The sequence below is a fragment of the Mycteria americana genome, chromosome 5 (genome assembly GCF_035582795.1).
Source record: "Mycteria americana isolate JAX WOST 10 ecotype Jacksonville Zoo and Gardens chromosome 5, USCA_MyAme_1.0, whole genome shotgun sequence".
NCBI lineage: Eukaryota > Metazoa > Chordata > Aves > Ciconiiformes > Ciconiidae > Mycteria > Mycteria americana.
Window position 1 is genome coordinate 2353752 of NC_134369.1, and position 21280 is coordinate 2375031.

At 51.0% G+C, this 21280-nt stretch overlaps 1 protein-coding gene across 3 annotated transcripts; it reads left to right on the forward strand.

Moving 5' to 3' along the window:
* The first annotated feature begins 1078 nt into the window (after nucleotides 1-1078).
* RAB3IL1 (RAB3A interacting protein like 1) lies at nucleotides 1079-20386 on the forward strand. 3 transcript variants are annotated; one of them, XM_075501949.1, is made up of 11 exons: nucleotides 1081-1363; nucleotides 5790-6024; nucleotides 6539-6634; nucleotides 8243-8320; nucleotides 8947-9162; nucleotides 12609-12737; nucleotides 12851-12963; nucleotides 13873-13896; nucleotides 16094-16193; nucleotides 17210-17276; nucleotides 17696-20386. In XM_075501949.1, exons 1-11 carry the CDS (start codon nucleotides 1353-1355, stop codon nucleotides 17776-17778), a joined length of 1152 nt encoding a protein of 383 aa, XP_075358064.1. In that variant the 5' UTR covers nucleotides 1081-1352; the 3' UTR covers nucleotides 17779-20386. The 3 variants fall into 3 exon arrangements, with proteins under 3 accessions (XP_075358066.1, XP_075358064.1, XP_075358065.1); XM_075501951.1 differs by lacking the exon at nucleotides 8243-8320 and having other exon boundaries at nucleotides 1079-1363; XM_075501950.1 differs by lacking the exon at nucleotides 13873-13896.
* The last annotated feature ends 894 nt before the right edge of the window (nucleotides 20387-21280 follow it).

The window sequence follows — 21280 nt, forward strand, 5'->3', positions numbered from 1 at the left end:
TGTAAATCAGCGCTGCCACGTGACTGCTCTCATCTACTGGGAGAGCTGCCCTGCTCCCTCAGCCTCCTGGAGACAGCGAGTGCAAGGATGAGCTAGCTAAAAATTGGAGCCACAGCATCCAAAGTCCAAAGCTCAATAACAACGAGACTGACTTGTCTCATTCATGTCAGGCTATGGAAAGCCCCATGCTTCTCCTTGAATGTCGAGTTTAAAAATGCTGGTCCAGCCTCACTGTTGCCCACCACTAACAAGCACAGTCATTTCTCCCACTGGCCAGATTTCCCCCATCCTTTCACTTTCCTGTATAATACCACTTCCTTATGTCCCAGGCTTCCCACAGAGCTGTTTCAGCAGGAGCCTGAGGGCATGCTCCATGCCAGGGAGGGCTGGTGTGTTTAACAGGGAGCGTAAGGCTGGTACCAGTTGCTGGTACCACTTTGAATCCCTGGCTGAGCACACGCCTTCTCCCACGTCCCCTCCAGCTGTGCAGGCTGTAAATCGTAGTGACATTTACTTGCGTACAACCGCATCCCCTGTACCAGCATCACGACAGGGGTTGTCTCTCCGCAACCTCAGCTTCGCAGGACGGCTTTTCGCTCACCCCAGCAGCGCGCATCTCGGGCATCCTGAGTCAGGAGCCCCAAAGCAGGACGCTGGCAGTAATTCTGAGGGTTGCGTTTCTAACCTCTATCCCCTAGGCCTTTCACTGGGCTGGCGAACCCTTCCATGGAATCACAGGTCCTGGTTTTATCGCTGAGGGGTGAGACTGGTGTGATTGCCAGCTCGGGAGGCCGCAGCTCTGAGGAAAACACAAAGTACCGTGAGGCTGATAAAACCATTACACCTGCCGACGCGCTGAGGGGACGGGACGCCGGCCCCAGCTCAGCACCGCCCGCCGGAGCGGAGCCGGGGGTCCCGGGCCGCGCCGCGGCTACGGCCCCTTCCGTCAGCCTCCCAGCGCCGGGCTGCCGGAGAGGCCTGCTTCGCAAGGCCGCGAAGGGGCCGGGCTTGGCTCCACGCCCCGGGACACGGCAGTGGCAGGCCACACGCGTGGCAGGCCTCCCGCCCGGCCGCCGCCGCCCCGCTCCCTCCCGGCCGGGACCCGGCGGGGCGGCAGCGCGCAGGCGCGCCCCCTGCCGCGCGAGCCGCGCCGGGATCACGTGGTGCCCCCGCCGTTCCCCCCCTCCCACCCGCGGGCGGCGGGAGCGCGTCCTTCAGGCGGGGCCGCAGCGCCGGGCACGGCTCCGGCTCCGGCTCCGGGCATGGGGACGGGGACGGCGGCGGGTGCTCCTCCGCCTCCGCCGTGAGCAGCAGCAGCAGCGGCGGCGGCGGCGGCGTCAGCGGGACCCAGCATGCGGCGGGGGTAGGTCCGGGAGCCCGGCCCGGCGGGCTGGGAGGCTCTGGGCGGCGGGGCGGCCGTTAGCGGCGGGGCCGGGACGCGGGGCCTGGCCGGTGGCGGGGGAAGGCGGCCGGGCTCTGCCGGCCCGCGGCGTCTAGCGCCCGGACCTGCACCCCGAGCCAGGCGGGGGTGGGAGCCGGCGGCTCCGCGGGGGCCGGGCCGCCCCCGAGCCTCGCCGCCTGCGGGTGCTGGGAGAAGGGCGTCCCGCCGGGAGAAGCCGGGCTGAGTTTCCCCTTGGACTTCCGTTGGGTTTGCTTGTTTTGTTGTTAACACCTTGCGTCCTTGGAGCTGAAAGCCTCAGGGCTCAGCCTGGTCTCAGGGCTCTGCAGGCGTGTGTTCGTGCAGGCAGCTGTACGGCAGCCAGGTAAGGAGAGAGGGTGGGAGACACCGTGTCCACCAGCGACCCGCAGGCATCAGGACACAGTGGGCCGTTGCTGTCTGCTGAGGCAAATAGAAGAAATACCAATTGCGTGGTACGCTCTAATAAAACGCTACCATATGCCTTGCCAAAAGCTTTTGAGAGGCACGTTACCGCGCGCCTGGTGGGGCGGTGAACGGGCTGTGGACCGATGCCGGTTCGTGGTGGTGCAGTACGGCAGCGGTCTGGCTTCGGTCCCGATCGGGATGGAAAAGTCAGGTCTTCTTCGCAAGCCTGAGGGCAGGAGTTTAACCTGGAGACAGCCACAGGCTGTTGGTAGGGGAAATAACCCTGTCGGATCAGCACTGCAGGAAACATGTGGGGCCCGCTGGAAAAAGTGCAGATCCTGCACATTTTTTTGCTTTTTCTACAGAATCCAACTTTAGAAGGTTGTCGGGTGTTGGGATTTTTTTTTTTGTATGCGTTTGCATTTTTTTGTGTCAGCGTGGGACCTTTAGGATATGATATGTTTTTCCTAGAAAGGCAGCCACCAGTCAGACCAGCGATAGCAAGAGGGTGCGAGTGTATGTGGTGGTCCTTTGGTCTCTGGGGGGGTTGTATTTTAAAGCCCCAGCTGGACAGTGGAGATTGGGGCTTGGCTGGGCAGAAGCCAGCACAGCCAAAGCTTTTGTGGGGATTCTGTTTGCACAGCGTGGAGAATGCGCTATTCCGTCATAGAAGATGGGATGATTTTTCAGGATAGGTTTTTGGGTTCCTTGGCGTGACGGAGTGTGGGTGGGACTGTTCCATTCCTCCGTGTCCTCCAGTTTTCTTCCATAGCGTGTGGAAATACACTGGAATACCTGTCTCCCAAGACAAACAATTTTCATCCGAGAACTTGAGAGTCATAAAGGAACAATTTTTTTTTTTTCTTCCTGTTATGTGTGGGTTAGATTGGCTTAGTAGTTTAGTGGACTGTTGAAATGTCCCTTTTCCTTAGTGCTTCTTTATTTTTTTTGCTAGCTGCTTGGTTTTGAATCTAGCTTTTCCTCTATGCTCTACTTTTTTCTTTCTGATCACAGAAGCTGGAGGTGCTCGGACAGGCTGGGCCCCTTCTGGTTTCCTCTCTAAGGCAGGCGAACCTGGAGAGATGTGTTCTCTGCAACTTACCCTGTCTAATCTCAAAAGTCCACAGCAGAGAGGGATTCCACTATGCCACCTGAGAAATTGTTTCACTGTTGAACAGACCCCTCTGTTTGGCATGCTTCCCCTGCTCCGTGGCAAATCCATTGCAGAGAACCTCCCCTGATCTCTGGGATGAATTGGTCTCATTACGTCCCCACCTTCCTGTAATGGATTTAATTCCTTCCTTTGGGTCATTCTCTTGCTCAATCCCTCCCCTTCCTTAGTGTTTGGAGCCTTTGGAGACCTCCCTGTCCCATTAGTGATGTCACTGTTTAGGTAAGTAATCCATGTTAGCTAATCTTGACCTTTCTAAACCATTTTATTTCTCCTGTGCAGTTCTGCCTTTCCTCTGATTAACCAAATGTGCCAGCAGAGCAGCCTAAGGGGATGGAGCAGGCACTGCACGCTCTGGACACCATGCAGTTTGCGCTTGTGCACTCTCTTGCACCTCGGACTGTACATACCTGCCCAGTCTGGGAGTTCCCGTTGGTGGTGGCTCACTCAGCGAGGCGTATCCCTCCATGTTTGTGCATAGTGCTTTTTATCAAGCAGTCCCAGCATGCTGAATAGCTCAAGATGAATTATCTTTGCTTGGAGGCAGTGTCTGTCCTTTTTCCTCTGGCCAAAACTAATTTTATTTTCTTGCCCTTTCCCCAAGGCACCCTTTTATGTTACTTTCCACACTTCCAAATTTAGTAGTATCACCAGGATGAGCCTCCTTTTCTAGATCTTCCTAGTGAATGTTCAGTAACATCAGGTGAAGTCAATGGGACACTAGTTAGTTTCTGTCCTTTCCTACCTTCTTAGCACTGTTGTGTGACCATCTTTCTGGTGCTTTCACTTGTTCTTGCTCGACAGAGAGGTCAGCAAAATCTATGATACCGACTGCATGCCCCCCTCCCCTGGTTCTGTAGTCAAAGTGCTGTCCAGTTGGCATGGCATGGCATGGCAGCAGGGATGATCCCGTGCTCTTTGTCTGCCAAGGGTTCAGAGAGTTTTCCATGTGTCCTTTTCCACGTGCTTTCCTGTGGTACCTGAGCTGAATTAGCTGGTAGCTCTTTCCCTCTTTGGAAGATGACTCTGGACAACTGTTGCTCATGGACAGCTTGGGGGGGGGGGGGGGGGAAGGCAGAAAGGGAGCGGTTTGAGTAGAAAAAAGGTGGTAGCACCACGCTGTTGTCAGGCGGCATGGCTAGGAGAAAAAAGCCTGTCAGTAGTTGGGCCTCATGGTTTGACTGCCTTTTGTGTTTGGGTGAGATGAGGGAGAACAAGGCTCTTTTGAGCTGCCCGTGGCTGAGGAGATAAGCCCAGTCTGTGCTCTGTCATGCAGTATGGGGCTGGAGTCAGAGCGAGGGCGAAGAGTGTGGCCTGGCTGGAAGACAGGAGGTAGGGCAAATTCAGGAGAAGAAAATACAGTGAGTGGGAAAAGGGAAGAAGAGAAAGTGACGCTAACCAAAAGAAGGCAATAGCTTCTCTGCAGGAGAAGGTAGTGGGCAAGAAGCAGTAGCCAGAAGGAGCGTGCGGGAGGAGGCATCGGTGCTGTGCATGGAAGAGGATAACACCACCGTTCAGCTAAGGCTCGTGACCCGGAGATAACTGGCAGCCGGTTAATCTGTAATGCAGCGTGTGTGTCCTGCTTAGTGGCTGGACATGATAGAAAGCTTCCATGTGTGCAAGGCTTGATCGTGCTCCCGCTGACTTCAAATGGCAAGTCACCACGTGAGGACAGCTCAATGCATGAAGAAGGGGCGATGCGTGTGCTTTAGGCCACACTGATTGCAGTGCCCTATCATGCAGGCACTCAAGCCTACGTTTTCCTCTTGCAAGATGCCAGCAGCTGCAAAGCCTACTAAATTCATCGGCCTCTTCCAGGGTCTGTGTTAGTCCGTTCACAGTTGACAAAGTCCTACTGAGCACTGGGGAACAGTGTCCTGGGTGACTCTCCTGGTTTCCTCTCTTACATCTTTACTTGACAGCCATTGAAACTAAGGGATAGGGCTTCATCTCAGCTCAATGGGAATACAGTGTTTTAGACAGCTCTGTCTTTGAGCTTTGGTGGGAAAGCAGTAGGTTAAAAATGGAGTTTTCCCCTCTGAAGCAGGGGTCGGGGGGAGAGGAAGGCTGGGTTTGCAGTGGAGGGGATTAGGGCCTGTATATTGCTAGGGAATGAGAGTGCTGTACTGTCTTTTTCTTGCTACTCCCCTTCAGCTGGGGAAGCAGTGTCTCTGAACTTAGGTTTACTGGAGTCCTGAACAGGCCAGCTGCAGTCTGTTTCTCTCTGAAAGCAGGCGAGAATGGGATTCCTGGAGCAGCTGTCTTTAGTTCTCCTGCTTTATCCTGAGTTAACAGTATCTGGGACGTGCTGGTTGAGAAGGACAAAACCAGGAGTTGCTAATAGCTTTGCTTTGCCTACTAAGTTTTGTGTGTCCAGAATTAGCTAACTGAGGGAGTACTCGCTGTTGAGTAACCAGCCCTTCTTAAAAGGAATGCAAGCTGGGCATCTCAAACTAGACTTGGTGTGAGTCTTAAAGATCCCAGGATAGGAGTGGAGAGTTTCCCCAAAGTCTTTATTTTAGACCATCATCTCCTCCATCTTCCATCTGCTGGTCTGGAAGCAATCCATGCCAAAAGGGTGAAGCACTTCAATAGGGAGGCAGTGCCTGTATGCAGGGTGGTGCTGGTGGGCACAAAGCAGGTCCTCTAAGTCAATCCTGCCCTCTTCATAACCATCACCCTCCCAGCTTCACTTCAGCACCTGTGAGAGGCTGGAGGTGGATGTGTTGTGGGTGTTAGAGGAAGGCTGTGAATTGCCCCCATATAAAGTTTCATTGTGCTGGTACCCCACAGCCAGGCCAGCTTTGAGGAAGACAGCCAGAAGCAACCAGCTGTGGGACACTGGAAGCCACTAATGCCATCCAAAGGCAGCAAGGAGGAGCCAGAGACTGGATGCCAAGATGCTGGAGGTGTGGATGAGACCCAGTCCACCGAGCAGCTCAATGTGTCACGTCTACGCAGCTCTTCAGTGGAGATCCGTGAAAAGGGGTCTGAATTCCTGAAGGAAGAGCTGCATAAAGCACAAAAGGTAAGGCCCAGAGTTTGTGAGAACACCTGAGGATGGCGGCACAGATTTGAGCAGTGAGGTTTTTCCTAGAGGTGATGCTGAGGGGAGCAGGGTCTGAACGTGGCTGTGCCGCAGTCTGGAGCAGGCAGAAGAGGAGAGAGATTGAGCTGAGGTGGCCATAAAGTGCTTTGGAGCAGGACATCAGTTGCTAGGTTGACCCAAAGCCTCCATGCCAACATCCAAATTGGTCCTGGAAACCTGCTGCAGAAAGCAGCTTGAGGCAGGCAGTGCTTACTATGGAGCCTCCTTGCTAGTGGCAAATGAGCAATGCCAGCCTGAAAAGCCTGCTACAACTTGTGGAGGGATGCTTTTGGTGAGACGGAGCATGGTATAGAGTTTAGCGACAGGAGTCTTGGGCCGGGGATCCATGCTGTGGTGGGGAGGAAAGGTTGTGATTGACGGGTGGGGGCCAGCAGGCATCAGCACCGCTGGGGCCTGCTGTGAGCTCATGCGTCCCTCTCCATTTCCGCAACAGGAGCTGAAGCTGAAGGACAAAGAATGTGAGAGATTGTCAAAAGTCAGAGAACAACTGGAGCAGGAACTAGAGGAGTTAACAGCTAGCCTATTTGAGGTACCACCCTCTTCCTTTTCCCATCATTTCTTAAGCTAAGCTTACATCCCACTGCTTTAAGACAGGCTTTCCCTGAACTTCCAGCCATCTCCTCCCACAGTTTCCTCCTTTCCCCTGTTGTTCTTTCCCACTTGGAGAATCAGAGCTAGGCAGTGCTGCAGGCAGAGCCTCAGTGCATGGACGTGTACCTGCTCCTGGGGAGCATTTGCATGCATTTCTTTCCCCTTCTAGCAGCTGTGGGGTGGCCTAAAGAGCACAGTAGTTATGGGTCTGTACATCTGGTAGCAAAAACAGATGTGAGAATGCCTGTAGCTGGAGCTAAGCGTAGCTCCCTGTCCCTCTCCCCTGCCTGCCCTGTAGTCGGGACAGCAGCTGCTGTGTAATAGAGATGATTCCCTGGCTTGTGTCAGCCCTTGCTTGGGGCGGGAACAAGCTGGATGTCCTCATATACTCTGCTCCAGTGAGTGTTCAGAAGGCCTGTTGGTTGTTTTTTTTGTAACATGATTCTTGCCAAGCTCTATCCTGGCAAAATCCCATTTACCAGCAGCTCTAATGTCTGGATCTGACTGGGCAGTGAGGAAAGCCAAAGCCTATCCGTTTCAACTACCTCTGAAACACAGGCTGGTGCTGAGCGTGAGGGCTAAGAGAGCATCTCCCTCCTGGAGATTTGGCTGCCTGGGCCCAGGGTGAACTTAGAGATAATGTAGCTGAGGGCTGTCCCCTTCCTTTGGTGGCCTTGGACAGACTGCTTCCAGACAGCGCTGGGGGGAGGCCCCAGCTGGGACTTATACCTCTCCCCTCTTCCTGTGGGAGATGCTTTCGAGCTAGCCTCTACCATTTGGCCCCCACCAGCTGCAGCTCCTGCTGCGTTGCAGCCATGCCCAGAGCAGTGAGGGCTGGCTGCTCCGCAAGGGAAGTGGGAGCAAAGTGCAATAACGAGTCAGGCAAGAGCAGTGACCTCACCGGTGAGGACCCAAGACGTGGAGCAGCAAGTCTGGATCAGAATCTGTGCCACAGACAGCAATCGGGGTCAGAAAACAGTGTAGTGATCAACCAGCAAGTCTGCAGTGACAGAAAACAGTGTAGTGATCAAGCAGCAAGTCTGCAGTGACAACACAGGCCTGAGATCAAGTCAGGAAACCAAGCTAGTGAGTCTGAGTCAAGGTCAGAGTCGCAGAGGTGTTGGACTGGGTGCAGACACAGCTGCTGCACAGCTGTGATGTAGCACAGGTGGGTGCTAATGTTAAAGCCTCAGCTTTAAAGCAATTCCCAAGGGCAAGGAGGGCAGGCCCTTGCTTCTAGCTGTCTTCACAGCAGCCCATATCAGTGAAAGAGATGACCTTGGACTCGGCCAGCCAAACTCTTTGATTTGGCCAACTACACTCCTAGAAGGGCGATGCACTCCAGGCTCTGGCACTGAGAGCCTTCTCTGGGAAATTCTGGGGGAAGGCTTTTCACAGCTGACGGAGTAAAACCCTTGGATGTGGCAGTGATGTCTGTCCCCCTGCTTGCTTGCCCAGAGCATGCGATACGGCAGAGCTTTGGTCTGCCCTGGTGGCTTTATGACTTGGGGCTGCAACAGACAGACTAAAATTCTCTCCGGTCCAGGAAGCGCACAAGATGGTGAGAGAAGCAAACACTAAACAGGCGGCGTCAGAGAAACAGCTGAGGGAGGCACGGGGGAAGGTGAGAACTGCGCTCTCTGTGACTTGATATCAGTGCTAGGCTGGTGCCATCCCTGCCTAGCCTGGCCATGGTGCTGTTTGTTGGCTGGAGGAGAGTAAAGTGCTTGCAGCTCAGTCTCTCCGAGATGCTGCATTTGCTCTGTTCCTTCTCCAGCAGACAGTGAGGGGGAAAAGGCATCCTTGCAATCTGCTGCTGGTCTGGCTCCCCTTTGAGAAATGGATGCCAGGGGAACCACAGAGAAGTGATATGCTGTTTAATTGCCACAGCTGTGGGGATGGATAGAGCAGGGGAGCTGCAGAGTTGGGATCTCCTGACAAGGCTGCATCACAGGGCTGCTCAACTGGTTCCTTCTTGAGGAAAGAGAAAGTTCTTCTGGGTTATTGGGTCTAAAAAGAGCCTGGGGCAAAATGTACTCAGACTAAGGAGCAGAGGGATGGGTTCCTGAATAGCTGCAGTTTAGCCCTGTTTAAAATTCTGGGTGATGGTGGGAATTTGGGAGAATGGGGAGAAGGCTTCATGACTGGGCTTGTAGCTGGTTCCCTGTGGCTGTAGTGTTCGGTGGGGTGCAGCAAGCTCGAGCTCAGCAGGTGCTGAAGGTGCTGTTGACTCTTGCCTTGTCTCTTCAGATCGACATGCTGCAGGCAGAGGTAACGGCTCTGAAGACGCTGGTGATCACATCCACACCTTCCTCTCCGAACCGGGAGCTGCACCCTCAGCTCCAGAGCCCTTCTAAAGCTGTCTTCAGGAAGGGCCATGGGCGAAACAAAAGCACCAGCAGTGCAATGTTCTCAGCTGCCAGCCAAAATGTGACTCCAGAGCCAGTCAGTCATGAGTGCAAAGAGGTGGGTGAGGACCGTTTGCTGCATCGGCCTTGGAGCCACTGCTGTCACTGTGCTCGGGGAGCTGTGCGGCTTCTGACTTGGGCTTCCTGGAGAGCTCTGTGGTTTCAGTGTTGGGAGAAGCTGTTTGTGCAGTAATGTGGCTTGTTCCCTAAATTTGTGCTGAGGCAGGCTCTGGAGAGTTTCCATTTGTGGAGATTTCCTCTTCTGGGAAGCACGTTGAAGGCTGCGTCAGGACAACTGCTAGAGGAAGCAGTTGAGGGATCCCTGGAGGGCATGGACAGATCCAGGAGTTACCAGTGCTGAGAGTGGGTATGTCAGGAGTTGCTGAGCAGAAGCCAGTTGTTTGCTGCGTCTTGGCAGTTGAGTCCGCTACTTTTTCTGGCGTGATTTGCTGTTGTTTCTTCTCTCTACCTAGTTTGGCTTGGACACTAGGACACGTCCATCAACTTGTAGTCTCTGTCACTTGTTCTATGTTCTTGGGCATGTCACTGTTCTTCCTCTTCTTTGCAGAGCATATATTTAATTATATTTAATTCCTTCCTCACTGGAAGGAACTGGGCAGAGAAGCATACAAAGCATTTGTGAATATGTTTCAAACAAACCCCATTTAATTCCCTTCGGTGATCCTTTGCTAGTCCCCTGCCTGCTGTGACCATGGGTGTAAGTAACACTTCTTCCTGCGTGCAGGAAGACAGTTTGGGAACTGTCTGGGAACTTTCTGTCTGGGAACTTTCCACTAGCCAGATGTGTACACAGCTGTCCTGGGGAGCAAAAAGGAGGCAGCTTACAGCACTTGGTCAGGAAGAATGAAAATGAGTGAGAATGTGGTGGGGGAATATGTCTCCCTAGTGATTTTTTGGGAGATGCGGCCTCTGTCATGAATTGTTGAGGGAACACGAAGGCACCTGGTCGCTTGGCTTGTGGGAGAACGTATGCAGAAGGGCCACTTGTGAAATTAATACTCTCACCAAACAGGACTGTGCTGGCAACACTGGTAACGTCTGCTTGTGGCAGTGGATTCAATGCATGTGCCTTGTCAGCTTCTGCGCAGTGCTCTTGTTGCTAGAGTTTGGATGAAATGCTTCAGGCGACATTGGCTATAGCCGTTGTCCTGAGACAGCAATAGCAACGAGAGATGAAGATCTGTAACTCTGTTCTCAGGCAGAAAGGAGCAAAGGCTATGTCGGAAAGAAAGCCAAAGGATAAAATCCGTTCAGTAACTGTGAAGGCCTGATGCACTGGTTTCTCTTGGTCAAGTGGGGAACGGTCCAGATAAGCTGGAAGTTGGAGTCAAATGCAGTCAGCTAGAAGCTGCTTTGAGAGCCAGGAAGAAAAAGGTTTTAATCTTTTTAAGGTCCTGTGACTTCTCCCAATGCTAACCATTCCTCCAGTCAGAACAGAGGAGCTCCAAACTGAGAGCCCAGTTCGGTGAACCACTGACTACCCTTTAGAAGTTGCCCTCTGCCTACAGTAAGCAGAGATAGATTTTGCCTACTGGGTAGTTAATTTTGCTGGTTTTGGCTCAGACTCAGCAAAGCTCGTGTTGACGATCTTTAGAGAAATGCTAGCTCTTGTGAGTGACTTGCTTGTTAAAGATTTGGACCTGTCATTTCTTTGTGTAGGTAACTTCCACGTGGTATAGATAACCTGGGGCTTAAAATCCCAGGGCTACAGCTTCCAAAGTGACTAATAATTTTGTATATCAAGGGTGGGGTGTTTTTTTGTTAACTTGTTAATTTGTGTTTGTCAAATTCCTTGGTGGCCTATGTGAGAGGTGATAAAAGGGAACCTGGCATTCAGAGAGTTGGTGCTTGGTGCTCTGTGGAAAAAAATGTGCCCCATCTTAAATTGAGCCTAAAATGACAGAATTTCTGTTCCCTTTTTGCACCTCAAGCTGAAGTCAAAAGGTGTGACTTGTGGCCCTGTGATGTCTTGAGCAGCACGTTTAGTTCCCTGGAAGGGAGGACTTGAGCCTTTCTTTGTATCTTCTGTTTTGTCTCATGTTTTTTTTACCTCCCTTTCTTGCTTGTATCTCTAAACCTTTTCCTTCACTGTCTGTCTCTTCCTCTGCCCTCAAAGTCTGGGTTACCCGCTCTCCTCTCTCTGCTCCTTTGTCTCATCCCTGGGAAGGCTATCCACATCACCTATGAACCAGGCTGGCAGGCCTTGGGGGCAGATGCTTCCTCATCCTTGCGGCAGGTAACCGTTCTGGACAGCATTGGGGAGGGGTGGGACCCATCTGCCTCTCTCGCTTCCAGCCTTTCAGTTCTAGCTTCCTTTTATGCTAACCTCCATTTTTTGTTTTGTTTTTGGTTTTTTTCTCAATTTGTTTTTCCATCTTGTGGCTCTGAAGCTGTCTCGTGGTACCAGGTGAGCAGTCTCCGTAGCATAGAGTGAGTGTGCTAGAACCCAGATCTTTCTCAGCTTCGTTCACTTATGTTCTTTGTGTTGCTCAGCAGGGTTTCTTTAGTTCTGTTTTTCCATTCAGCAGCTTTAACAGGATTTGCTGGCCTTTTAAGGAGGTGCCCTGTCAGTCAGGTTGGTGGTTCCGCTAATGATCCATCTGGGGTCTAAATGTCAGGTCCCAGAGAGTCTCCAGGACTGAAGTAATTTCAGCCAGACAGGGACGGAGGGGGCAACCTTCCCACTGGCTCAAGGGATGAGAGCAAGCTCTGTCCTGGGTCCCTTTCTGCTGAGCAGTTAATGCTTGTGGGCCCACCTGTAAAAGGCAGTGAGCAGACATTAGAATGGGGAAAGCTGTTCCTACTCTTTGAGGTCCCTTTGAGAGACCTTCTTTCCTACAGTCAGCTCGCCTCTGCAAGCCTGTGTGACTGCCCAGTGTTCCCATTACTTCTGTGACTCCCCAAACACCAGAGTTTTGGGCTTGGAGTGGTCTTTAAAGGGCTGGCATACCCTGTGAGCTCATACGTGGGCTCACTGAATGTAGTCCTGCTGATGGCTGTTTATTAATAGCTTTTTTCCAATTCATCCTTTTCTGTAGCAATCCTTTCCTTACAGAAGGGTTCTGCCTCCTGTGTCCTGGGTGCCATTGCCACTGTGCTTTGCCATTCAGCTGCTCTCGTCATTCCTGCCATGGGCTGAGTGGGCACTTGGTCTGTTCGGTGGTTGTGTGGGGGCTTTCCTGCAGCGGAGGTGCTGCCCTGTCCAGGAGGAGGGTGGGATAGAGAGGTGCCTGCAGGTTTCTGGCAGAGTAAGCCCAGTATGGCTGCGTCAGTCTGGCACAGAACTGCTGATGGGTGGGAGATGAAAGATCCTTGGAGCAAGCCAGCTTCCCTCAGACACTTCTGTGATGTCTGAGCCTTCCTAGATGCCAAAGCAGATGTTTTGTAGTTAGGTTACCTGCATAGTAACAGATAAGTTCTGATATGGTATCTCTCCCTCCACCCACCTTCCCTCTTCCTGCTCCTCTTGGACACTTGCTGCAGGTCGACTCCATTTTATTTGCTGAGTTCCAGGCCTGGAAGGAATCTCCAACTTTGGATAAATCCTGCTCCTTCCTAGACAGAATTTATCGAGAAGATGTAGGACCTTGTCTGGACTTCACTAAGCAGGAGGTGAGTGCTGGAAAAGGAGGACAAAAACTGCGCAGTCTGGCAGCACCAAAGTTGCACCTTTATGGAGGTGACCTTTGCACGTTCATATCTGAACTCATTTCTCTTTGCTGCAGCTGTCGGAGCTGGTGCGAGTGGCTGTGGAGCAGAATACACTCACCATTGAGCCGGTTGCTTCCCAGACACTGCCTGTGATGAAGGTGTCAGCAGAAGAGTGTGGTGGGCCAAAGTAAGGAACCGTGCTTACGCTCTCTTGTCCTCTCCTTGCTACTGGTCTTTTTGTACCATCTAGTGGAGTTTGGCCAGGCTTTGCTCAGTCAGTTGAGTTGAACAGTTCAAAGGGCTCAGCTGAGTGTTCTCATAGCCTGTGACCAGTGGTAGTTCAGCTCAACTCTTTACGTGAGAAGGGGAATTAGCTCAGCTCAGCTGATGTGCTGTAGTTAACTGTTTTGGGGGATAACCTAGTGATGTGTTAGTGCCCTTGGCTTGGGAGAGGGTTGGGGTTTTTTTCCCCCCCTTAAGGTAGCAACTTATTTAATGTTCTCTGAAGGTGTGTTTGTGCATAACCTAGGGTGAAAGGATTAAGTCAGAGCTGCATTATCTCACGTTCTTGTATCTTGTGAGGTTTGAACTCACCTTGCACTCCTGACCTTGCTGGTGCACCAGGTGGGTTTGACCCTAGGTCAGAAGAGATCTTCTCTTGCTGCATATCATCTTCCCCACCTGATGCTGTCACCTTGCCATCAGAACTGGGGCTATGGCTGCTCCAGAGCTTATGTGACCGTATCTGATGTGACAGACAACTTGAGATTGCCTCAAAGAAGAGGAGCAGTAGCAGGAGTGACGTGATATTCCAGACGAAGACAGGGGATTTTATTCAGCTATTGAATTTAAGTTCAGTCAGGGCTCTCTCTCTTTGTTCTTCCCTCCCTTACCTTCAAGCGTAGCACCTTCTAAGTGAAGGTGTTCCCATAACAGTAAATGCTGCTCACGTGCAGGTTTCCTACCACTCTCTTCTGCGTTTTCTGTCACCTTTCGGCAAATTGTTCCATGAGTATGTGTCAGGCCTGTTCCAAGAACAATCCATTCCGTGTTTATCCTTATTGGTTTCCTTTTGATTTTTTTTGTGTCTTCACAGTGGGTTCCGGTCACAAATTGTAACGTAAGTATTTGTTTTTTAGTCAGTGATCAAAGATCTCTAATCCATTAACAAGTTATTAACTTAGTGCAATTTAGCAGCTTTGAGGCTAGAGCTGAACTAAGCTAACTTTTTAACCCTGTTTAATTTCCACCCAGACAGGACGGTAAGGAATCTTGCTATTGGCAATAAAGGACCCAAAAGGAATTTCACAGAGTCACAGAATCGTATAGGTTGGAAAAGACCTTTAAGATCATTGAGTCCAACCATAAACCTAACACTGCCAAGCCCACCACTACACCATGTCCCTAAGCACCTCATCCAAACGGCTTTTAAATATCCCCAGGGATGGCGACTCAACCACTTCCCTGGGCAGCCTGGTCCAATGCTGGACAACCCTTTCAGTGCAGTAAAATTTCCTAATATCCAGTCTAAACCTCCCCTGGTGCAACTTGAGGCCATTTCCTCTCGTCCTATCACTTGTTACCTGGGAGAAGAGACCGACCCCACCTCTCTACAACAAAATTTGTTCCCCTTTGCTTCCCAGATACAAACCACTGATTTTTATGGCAACTTTGGACATGCTGTGGACCAAAAAAGAGAAAGCTGGGGTCCCTGCCCAAGCTGGGACCTACCAGACCTACTTGTCTACCCTGCTCTACAGACCTCGGTGCAACGGTTTGAGGAGTCTAGACAGGCAGGGACTGAGTTGGCCGCTATGTGACATTGCCTATATAGCAAAATGCTGGCCAGGAGGTGCTGAGGACAACTGACATTCATGGTGGCATGTCTGGCAAAGTGCCCTGGGGTGTGTAGAATGCTGAAGGGCAGGTGTCCAAATGCTGTGGTTTAGGTTACTTCTGGCTACAGTTGTGATAGCTGGGGTTACACCAAGCGGTATCAACCAAGCCAAGAGTGACCAGCAGGAGGCTCTTCCCCGCCCCCCACCCCCCCCAGTGCGCTGCAATGCTCAAATTTAGGACCTCTTAAAGGTATCTCGTTTACAAGGGTATTGGTCATCCTGCACTTTGTGAGCATTTGATCCCCATAAGTTGTGTTAATATTTGGGAAATGATTTACTTCTCATTGCATCTGAACACTTACAGCCCATGTTTCCACTCTTAGCTAGTATTTGCCTTGATAGCAGTGGAAAGCAAGCACAGGGACATCCTCAGAAGCTCTCTGAAACATCTGCTCCTGTGTGTTGTCATCTTCCATGGCCCACAGAGCAATTTTTTGCAGCTGGGGAGTGATGTCCCTCTTCCCGCCATGCCAGCACTAAGTGTCTGGGGAATGTGGTGATGACTATGCAGCAGAAAATTCTGCGTTACTGCTTTAAGTGGTGATGAAGATGGCTGGTGCTGGGAACCATTCATCTTGCAAATAACAGAAGGAAATGGCAAGAAAATACAGGCATGCTGCACGCTTGCTGACTATGTCTTTCGGTGGTCTCCCTGGGAGCTGAGCTGTCTTGAAAAGACTATTTTCTTCACTCTGTCTGAAATCTCCTTACGATTGTGAAGCCAAGCTTCTTCCCTGTCTGCACAAGAAGGGGTTGGCTTGTTCTTAGGAACTGCAAGCCTTATCCAAAGCCCCCTGAAGTCAGTACGAAGTCACTCCGTGTGGCTTCAACTAGAGTAGCTTTGAATCAGGCCCAAATTAATAGGAGCCTAGCATATAAAGGCTGCAGTGTGGCTTGTTTTGAGTTCTCAGCGTGAGCAAATTTTGCTCAAATGCTGGATTTACCTGTTTTGAGACCAGGTTTGGTCCCCAGCCAGCATGTTTGTATCTCATCAGGAAAGCTGATACACCTGAGCAGAACTTCTTCAGCAAAAGCCTTGCCTGGAACATGGAGGAGATGTACAGAGACCAGATGACATTTGTTATAATTTGCTCCAGCCCCACCTCTTTAATATTTTCTGTGGTTTTGTCTTGGGCTGTCTGCCAGGGAAAGGGTACAGCCTTGGTTTGCTTGGGCATGGAATAATTCATGGCTCCAGATATTTAGCCTAAGCTCTCCTAAACTTGCCACTTATGGAATCTTTCAGGGAGCAAAAGGCTCATATCAGCCAAGGTTTTTTCTTCTTTGTGCTGAACTGACACAGTGTCTGGCTTCTGAGCTCCCACTTCCATCTCTTGGGGATATTCTTGAGGTTGGTGAATTGTGCTCTGCTGTGCCACTAGATTGCTGAAGGCTGAAGTGTTTTTTCTTTGTCTGCAGGAAATGTGCTCTGAGTGGCCTCCCCAGGACCTGCAAGCACCGCATCATGCTGGGGGATTCTGGAAATTACTACTACATTTCACCATCCTGCAGGGCCAGGGTGAGTCTTCCACCTTCCCAGGGTGCTTCAACCCTCCAAAATTGTTCCAAGCCCTGAGATGGAGGAGTTCTTGGGTTAGCCCTCAAACTGAGAGAGACCTGTAGGGCTTGAGTTTGTTCCTGAAGTCGAGGTGGCTCTTGGTCGATGACTAGGGTGCAGGTCTCCAGCCCTGCCTCATGCTCTGGTGCTCTGCCTTACGTTCCTTCAGGCAGCCTGCCTTCAGTGTGTTCGCTTTTCCGTGGTTTGATTCAGTACAGGGCTTTGATTGTTTTGCTTTATTATTATTTTTTAATTCTCCTTTGTAAAACACAGTAATTTTCTGCTCTTTAAATGCTGGCTCTTGTTACTGTTCCAGTACAGATCAGTGACTCAAATGGTTATGAGAACAAGCTGTCCTTTCTTTGGAGGGAAGGGAGAAGGTGAATGATTTGTTAATGTTGCTGTTGGAGCTTTGATTCAACGGAGCGTTTTAGAAGTTTATTCCTTCCTGAGTTCCACATCAGAAGAGCCGATCCTGCAACATGTGACTATTTCTGAGACAAAAAGTTGGTTTTGTGCATGGAGTTAAGTGACTAGTTCTTGTCACTTGCACCAAAGTACTCTAAAGTGTCATGAACACCCTTACCTCCCCGCACACACGCTTTCTGCGCAAACCTTTAACTCCAAAGATTTTCATTCAGTCGGGGAACAGTGCTCCTTAAAGGAACATCGTGGACTTTGCTGCTACATTAAGTAGTGATTACTTATGTCTCAAATCTGCAGTAGATTGGAGTTCTTCCGCAGTGTGTCTCATGGATAGTGTAATATCTTGGGATGGGATTGCAGATGCCCAGAATTTTGATGATTTTTTTTTTTTTTAACCAGCTTTCTTCCTATCTCTTTCCATCTGGTGGTATGTGGTACTATTCCTCAGGTGCTGAACACTAAGAGCTCTCTTGCTGGGTGCTGTGCAAGCCTGTTGACAGGCAAAGCAGTTCTGTAGCTGACTTTTTTTTTTTTTTTCCCCCCTCCCTCAGATCACGGCGGTGTGCAACTTTTTTACATACATTCGCTATATCCAGCAGGGCTTGGTGAGGCAGGATGGTAAGAGGGGACAGTGGCTGGCTGCGGTGGGGATGTCTTCTGTGGGCCATTGGGAGGAATTAAGAGGTCCTATTCAGCGTGACAGGAATGGGGCCAGCTTGGGGTACCCTGAACTCCCTGTGTCTTTGAGAAACAGTTAAACGACAAAAGAAAGGTACGAGCGGGAGGAATAGATGCACCTATTCCTTGCTCATCAGCTTGTTGGGAGCTTTGCCCTGGGGTGGAGCTGGGAAGGGGTGACCTGATGGGCCTGTCTTTCTGGACCCTCCAGCATGTCTGCTTCTCTCCCTTTGGGGATGAGCCTGGCTGGGCTGCACTGAGAGCACAACATAACATGAGGTGGTGCCCAGCTGTGCCTTACTTACTGATTTTTGGTTGTTTTTTTTCCTTCTCTTCCCCACACCCATTTTGCTTTGCAGTGGAGCTGATGTACTGGGAGGTCATGCGGCTCCGGAGGGAGATGTCTCTGGCCAAACTTGGGTTTTATCCCAATGACATGTAAGCAGAGACCTGAGCATGGAAGGAAACTGCTCCTGTATGAACATACGGCTTGTCAAACGTAGTCTGCCAAACAGATGAATGCAGTGCCTCTCCTGCAGTGGGCCTTACTCCCTCCCCACCCTCCCTCTGCCTGAAGCTGATCAAGGAGCAAGAAGCACAAGTTCCACCTTCAGCTGTCCCGCTTCTCCAACTGTGACTGGAATGCAGCTGCCAAGCTACCCCCTCGGAGCTGGGCTGGCCCTGGCTGCTCTGGGGTGGCCGTCTACAGACTGTCCTCTTCGGAGTCTCCTATATGCAGTGTATATCCATTTTTTTTAAACTTTTGTTTTTATATGCAGTCTGCTTTGGCATAGTCTGAGGCCAGCCCTGTGCAAAGCAGGAGTCCTGGACCTTCTTTGTAAGCAAGTCTTTCAGGACAGATGCTGGCTGTCTGTCCATCTGTTCCACTCGTTCTTTGGGGTGGAGGGTGCTGTGTCCAGCCATACACTTAGGTCCTGCTGACCACTTACTCCCCTAATGGCCCTGTAAATGCCAGCAGCACACAATAATCTTACGGAGAGCCGTGAACAGCCTGTTTCCAAGTACTTCCTTGCTCCTTTTAAAGGAGCCTGCAAGAGAAGCTTTCTGCCAACTGAGTCACAAAGAGGGATTTGTGTTTGTGCTTGCGATTTGGCACTGGGTAATCCAGGCTGGGGGAACAGCTGGAGCAGAGGCCAGAGCTGTGCACCTGGGGCCTTTGGCAGAAGAAGACGAGCAGGGAAATTGCATAACTCACAGCTGGCCGCAGCTTGGCTGCGGTCTGGAGGATGTTTTCTCCTGGTCTAGAGAATCTGCTGCAGTTGTCACAGGCAGGTGCGGACCTTGACGGGTGGTGCCCTGTGACAATCCTTGGTGCAGAAGTCCCCCATGGTGCTCTTAGGTACAAACCTCACCCCCAGACAGATGCCTTTGAGCTGTTCCTGTTCTCAGGGTAGATTTGGGCAGTACTGGCCCTACTGTTTAGATAGAAACCATGGTCCCAGGCTGGGTTCTTTATGTCTCCAGAAGGAGCGTGCCCAGGCTGGGTACAGTCTTAAGGCCCTGAGATTTCCTCCCCAGTGTTGCATCAGACCTAGAGATGCATATCCACTGGAAACCCGGCTGCTTCTGGGCTGCCGTCCCCAGTGAGGAGATTTGAGACATCTTTGTGTGCACGAGGGATGTGGCTGTGATTCCTGTATGCCTCGAATGTGCTGGGAAGGATGTCCCTAAAGCTGTTGTAAAGTGGAGGTGCTCTATAGCCTGAGCTCAGGCCCAGGTTTGTCTGTACAGAACTGTGTTAAAGCCATGACAGTGTTTTGTAGCCAATTTAGCCTTTATTTCAGTGACTGTGGAATCGGCTCAGCCAGCACCCACCCGGGGGGTTTCATCTCACGTGGCGTTTCTGCACTCTTGACTGGCATGTCACCCTGTCCCTCTGCCATCATAACAACGCCCATCTTAGCAAGTTAGTGCCTGGAACTGGATCACCATCCTCAGCTCCATTTTCATCCTCTCCTGAGAGATGCTACAGTAGGAACTCTGTATCTTCAGTGGAAGAAAACTAACTGAGCTGCCGTGTTTTTTGTCCAGGGGAGGGAGGAATAGACAGGGAAGGCAAAAGTTTTGGTTTGGAACCTAATGCAAGGACAGCTTCACAGCAGATCTGAGAAAACCTTCCTGTAGAAGACTCCTATGAACACAAGCTTTCCCGTCACTCGGCTCACTCACAGTGTGCTGCTGAGTTGCTCCTCAGGGGACTCCTTTCCTTATAGCTATACTGGCATATGATATTGTTTGCCAAGCTTTAGTAGCTATGTGAAACTTGAGTCGTCATCCTCAGAGCTGGGAGAACACATTCCTGACCATACATACTAGCTCTGAATCCACCTCCTTCAGCTCGGAAAGGGCTGACCTCCAAGTCCGAGTTAACACCCCAGTTCTACCTTTGCTTCCCACAGCTGAGTGCCCCAACTCATGCTGCTCGCCCTGGCTAGATGAGTGTGTACATGTGCTACTCTTCACCAACGGAATATGTTTCAAATGTGGAGTAAAAGCCTGGAAAATACATTTTTTGGGTAAGAGTCTGGCTGGGTCTTGAGCTAGTGATAAACCTGCATCTCTTTTGGTGGTGTCTGCAGGCTTATGGCAATTTGACATCAGCTTTTTCTAGAGGAGAAAATAGAAATGTCTTTTCCCAGCTGCAGATTTCAGCTCAGGTAAATTCTATCCCTGGCAGTTCCTCCTTGTATCTGTTCCCCCTGACCTTTTGATCTCTACATGTCATCCTGTGCCGTTAGCTGCTACATTGCACAGCAGACGTGGCTGCTTTGCAGCACTGGGAATGAGATGATCTCTCTACGTAGGAGATGTTTTGGTTTGTGGGATTTCCCCCCCGCGGTGTCACTTTGTAAAGCACTTTGAGATGAAAGGAATTAGAGAAATGCATTGTATAAGGTCTTGCATTTAAAACAAAGCAGAGAGAACAATTTCTAAATGAATATGAAGTCACTCCGTTAACAGCGGGATGGTTGCACCCTGCTCTTTAATAAAGGAAAATAAACCTTTGCTATTAACCTCTTTAAAAGTCTGGTTGCAGTTCCAGGGTTGGGTTGGGTTGGTCGGGGCACGTGTGCTTGGCAGCCAAGAGAAAAATTGAGTTTGGCTGGCATTGTGCGCGCTCTGCTGCTCTTGCCACTGTGTGTCCTAAGGGACTGGGATTTTGATGCTTTTCTTCAGCAGTCTGCCCCTCCCGTAGCTGGCTGCTCCCCGACTTCTCCGGGGGACTAAGTGACGGTGTTTTGGTAGCAGACAGAGTTTTATCACAGGTATTTCTTGTGACAAGGCAGGCCTGTGTGGTTCTTGCTGAGCAAGGCTGAGGTCTCTTCCAGCTCGGCTGTGGTCTGGTTCAGTTTACTGGCTTGAAGCATTGCGTGGGATATACTGGCTGTCCCAAAGGCTGGTTAATTCAAGATGGTTCTTCCTTCTTATTTCCTTGCAGGGCTGAGCAGTCTCCTGCTTTTCCTATCAGCGGGTAGAGGCAGAACTGTGGTGGGAACCTCTCAGAAGCTGCCATTACCAATGGTCCCTTAGTGGTGTAGAGTGAAAGTGTCTCTTCTCTGGGGACTTTTGGATCATGGACTCTTCTTTGGCAGGTCTTCCCTTGGCTGCACGGGGGCCTGGGGCTTTGGATGCAAAGGCAGGAGCTGGCAAGCATGAGCTGTAGCAGCACTGGGGACTGAACTTGCTCCTGCTGTTCAGGTAATTCACCCTGCTTTTAGCTGCAACTTGATTTGAAAAAGGCTGCCTTTTCTTATCAAAAGGTAGATCCAGCTCGTGCAGGCCCTTTCTTGCCCTTTGTAGAAGGAGAAGGGGGACTGTGGCTGGGTTCCCCTGGCCGCAGCCCGTGTGCAGCTCTCCGTGCCACAGCAGAGGCAAGCACAAGCGAGAGATGCCAGCTGGTTGTGGGCGCAGTGCGTGCCTGC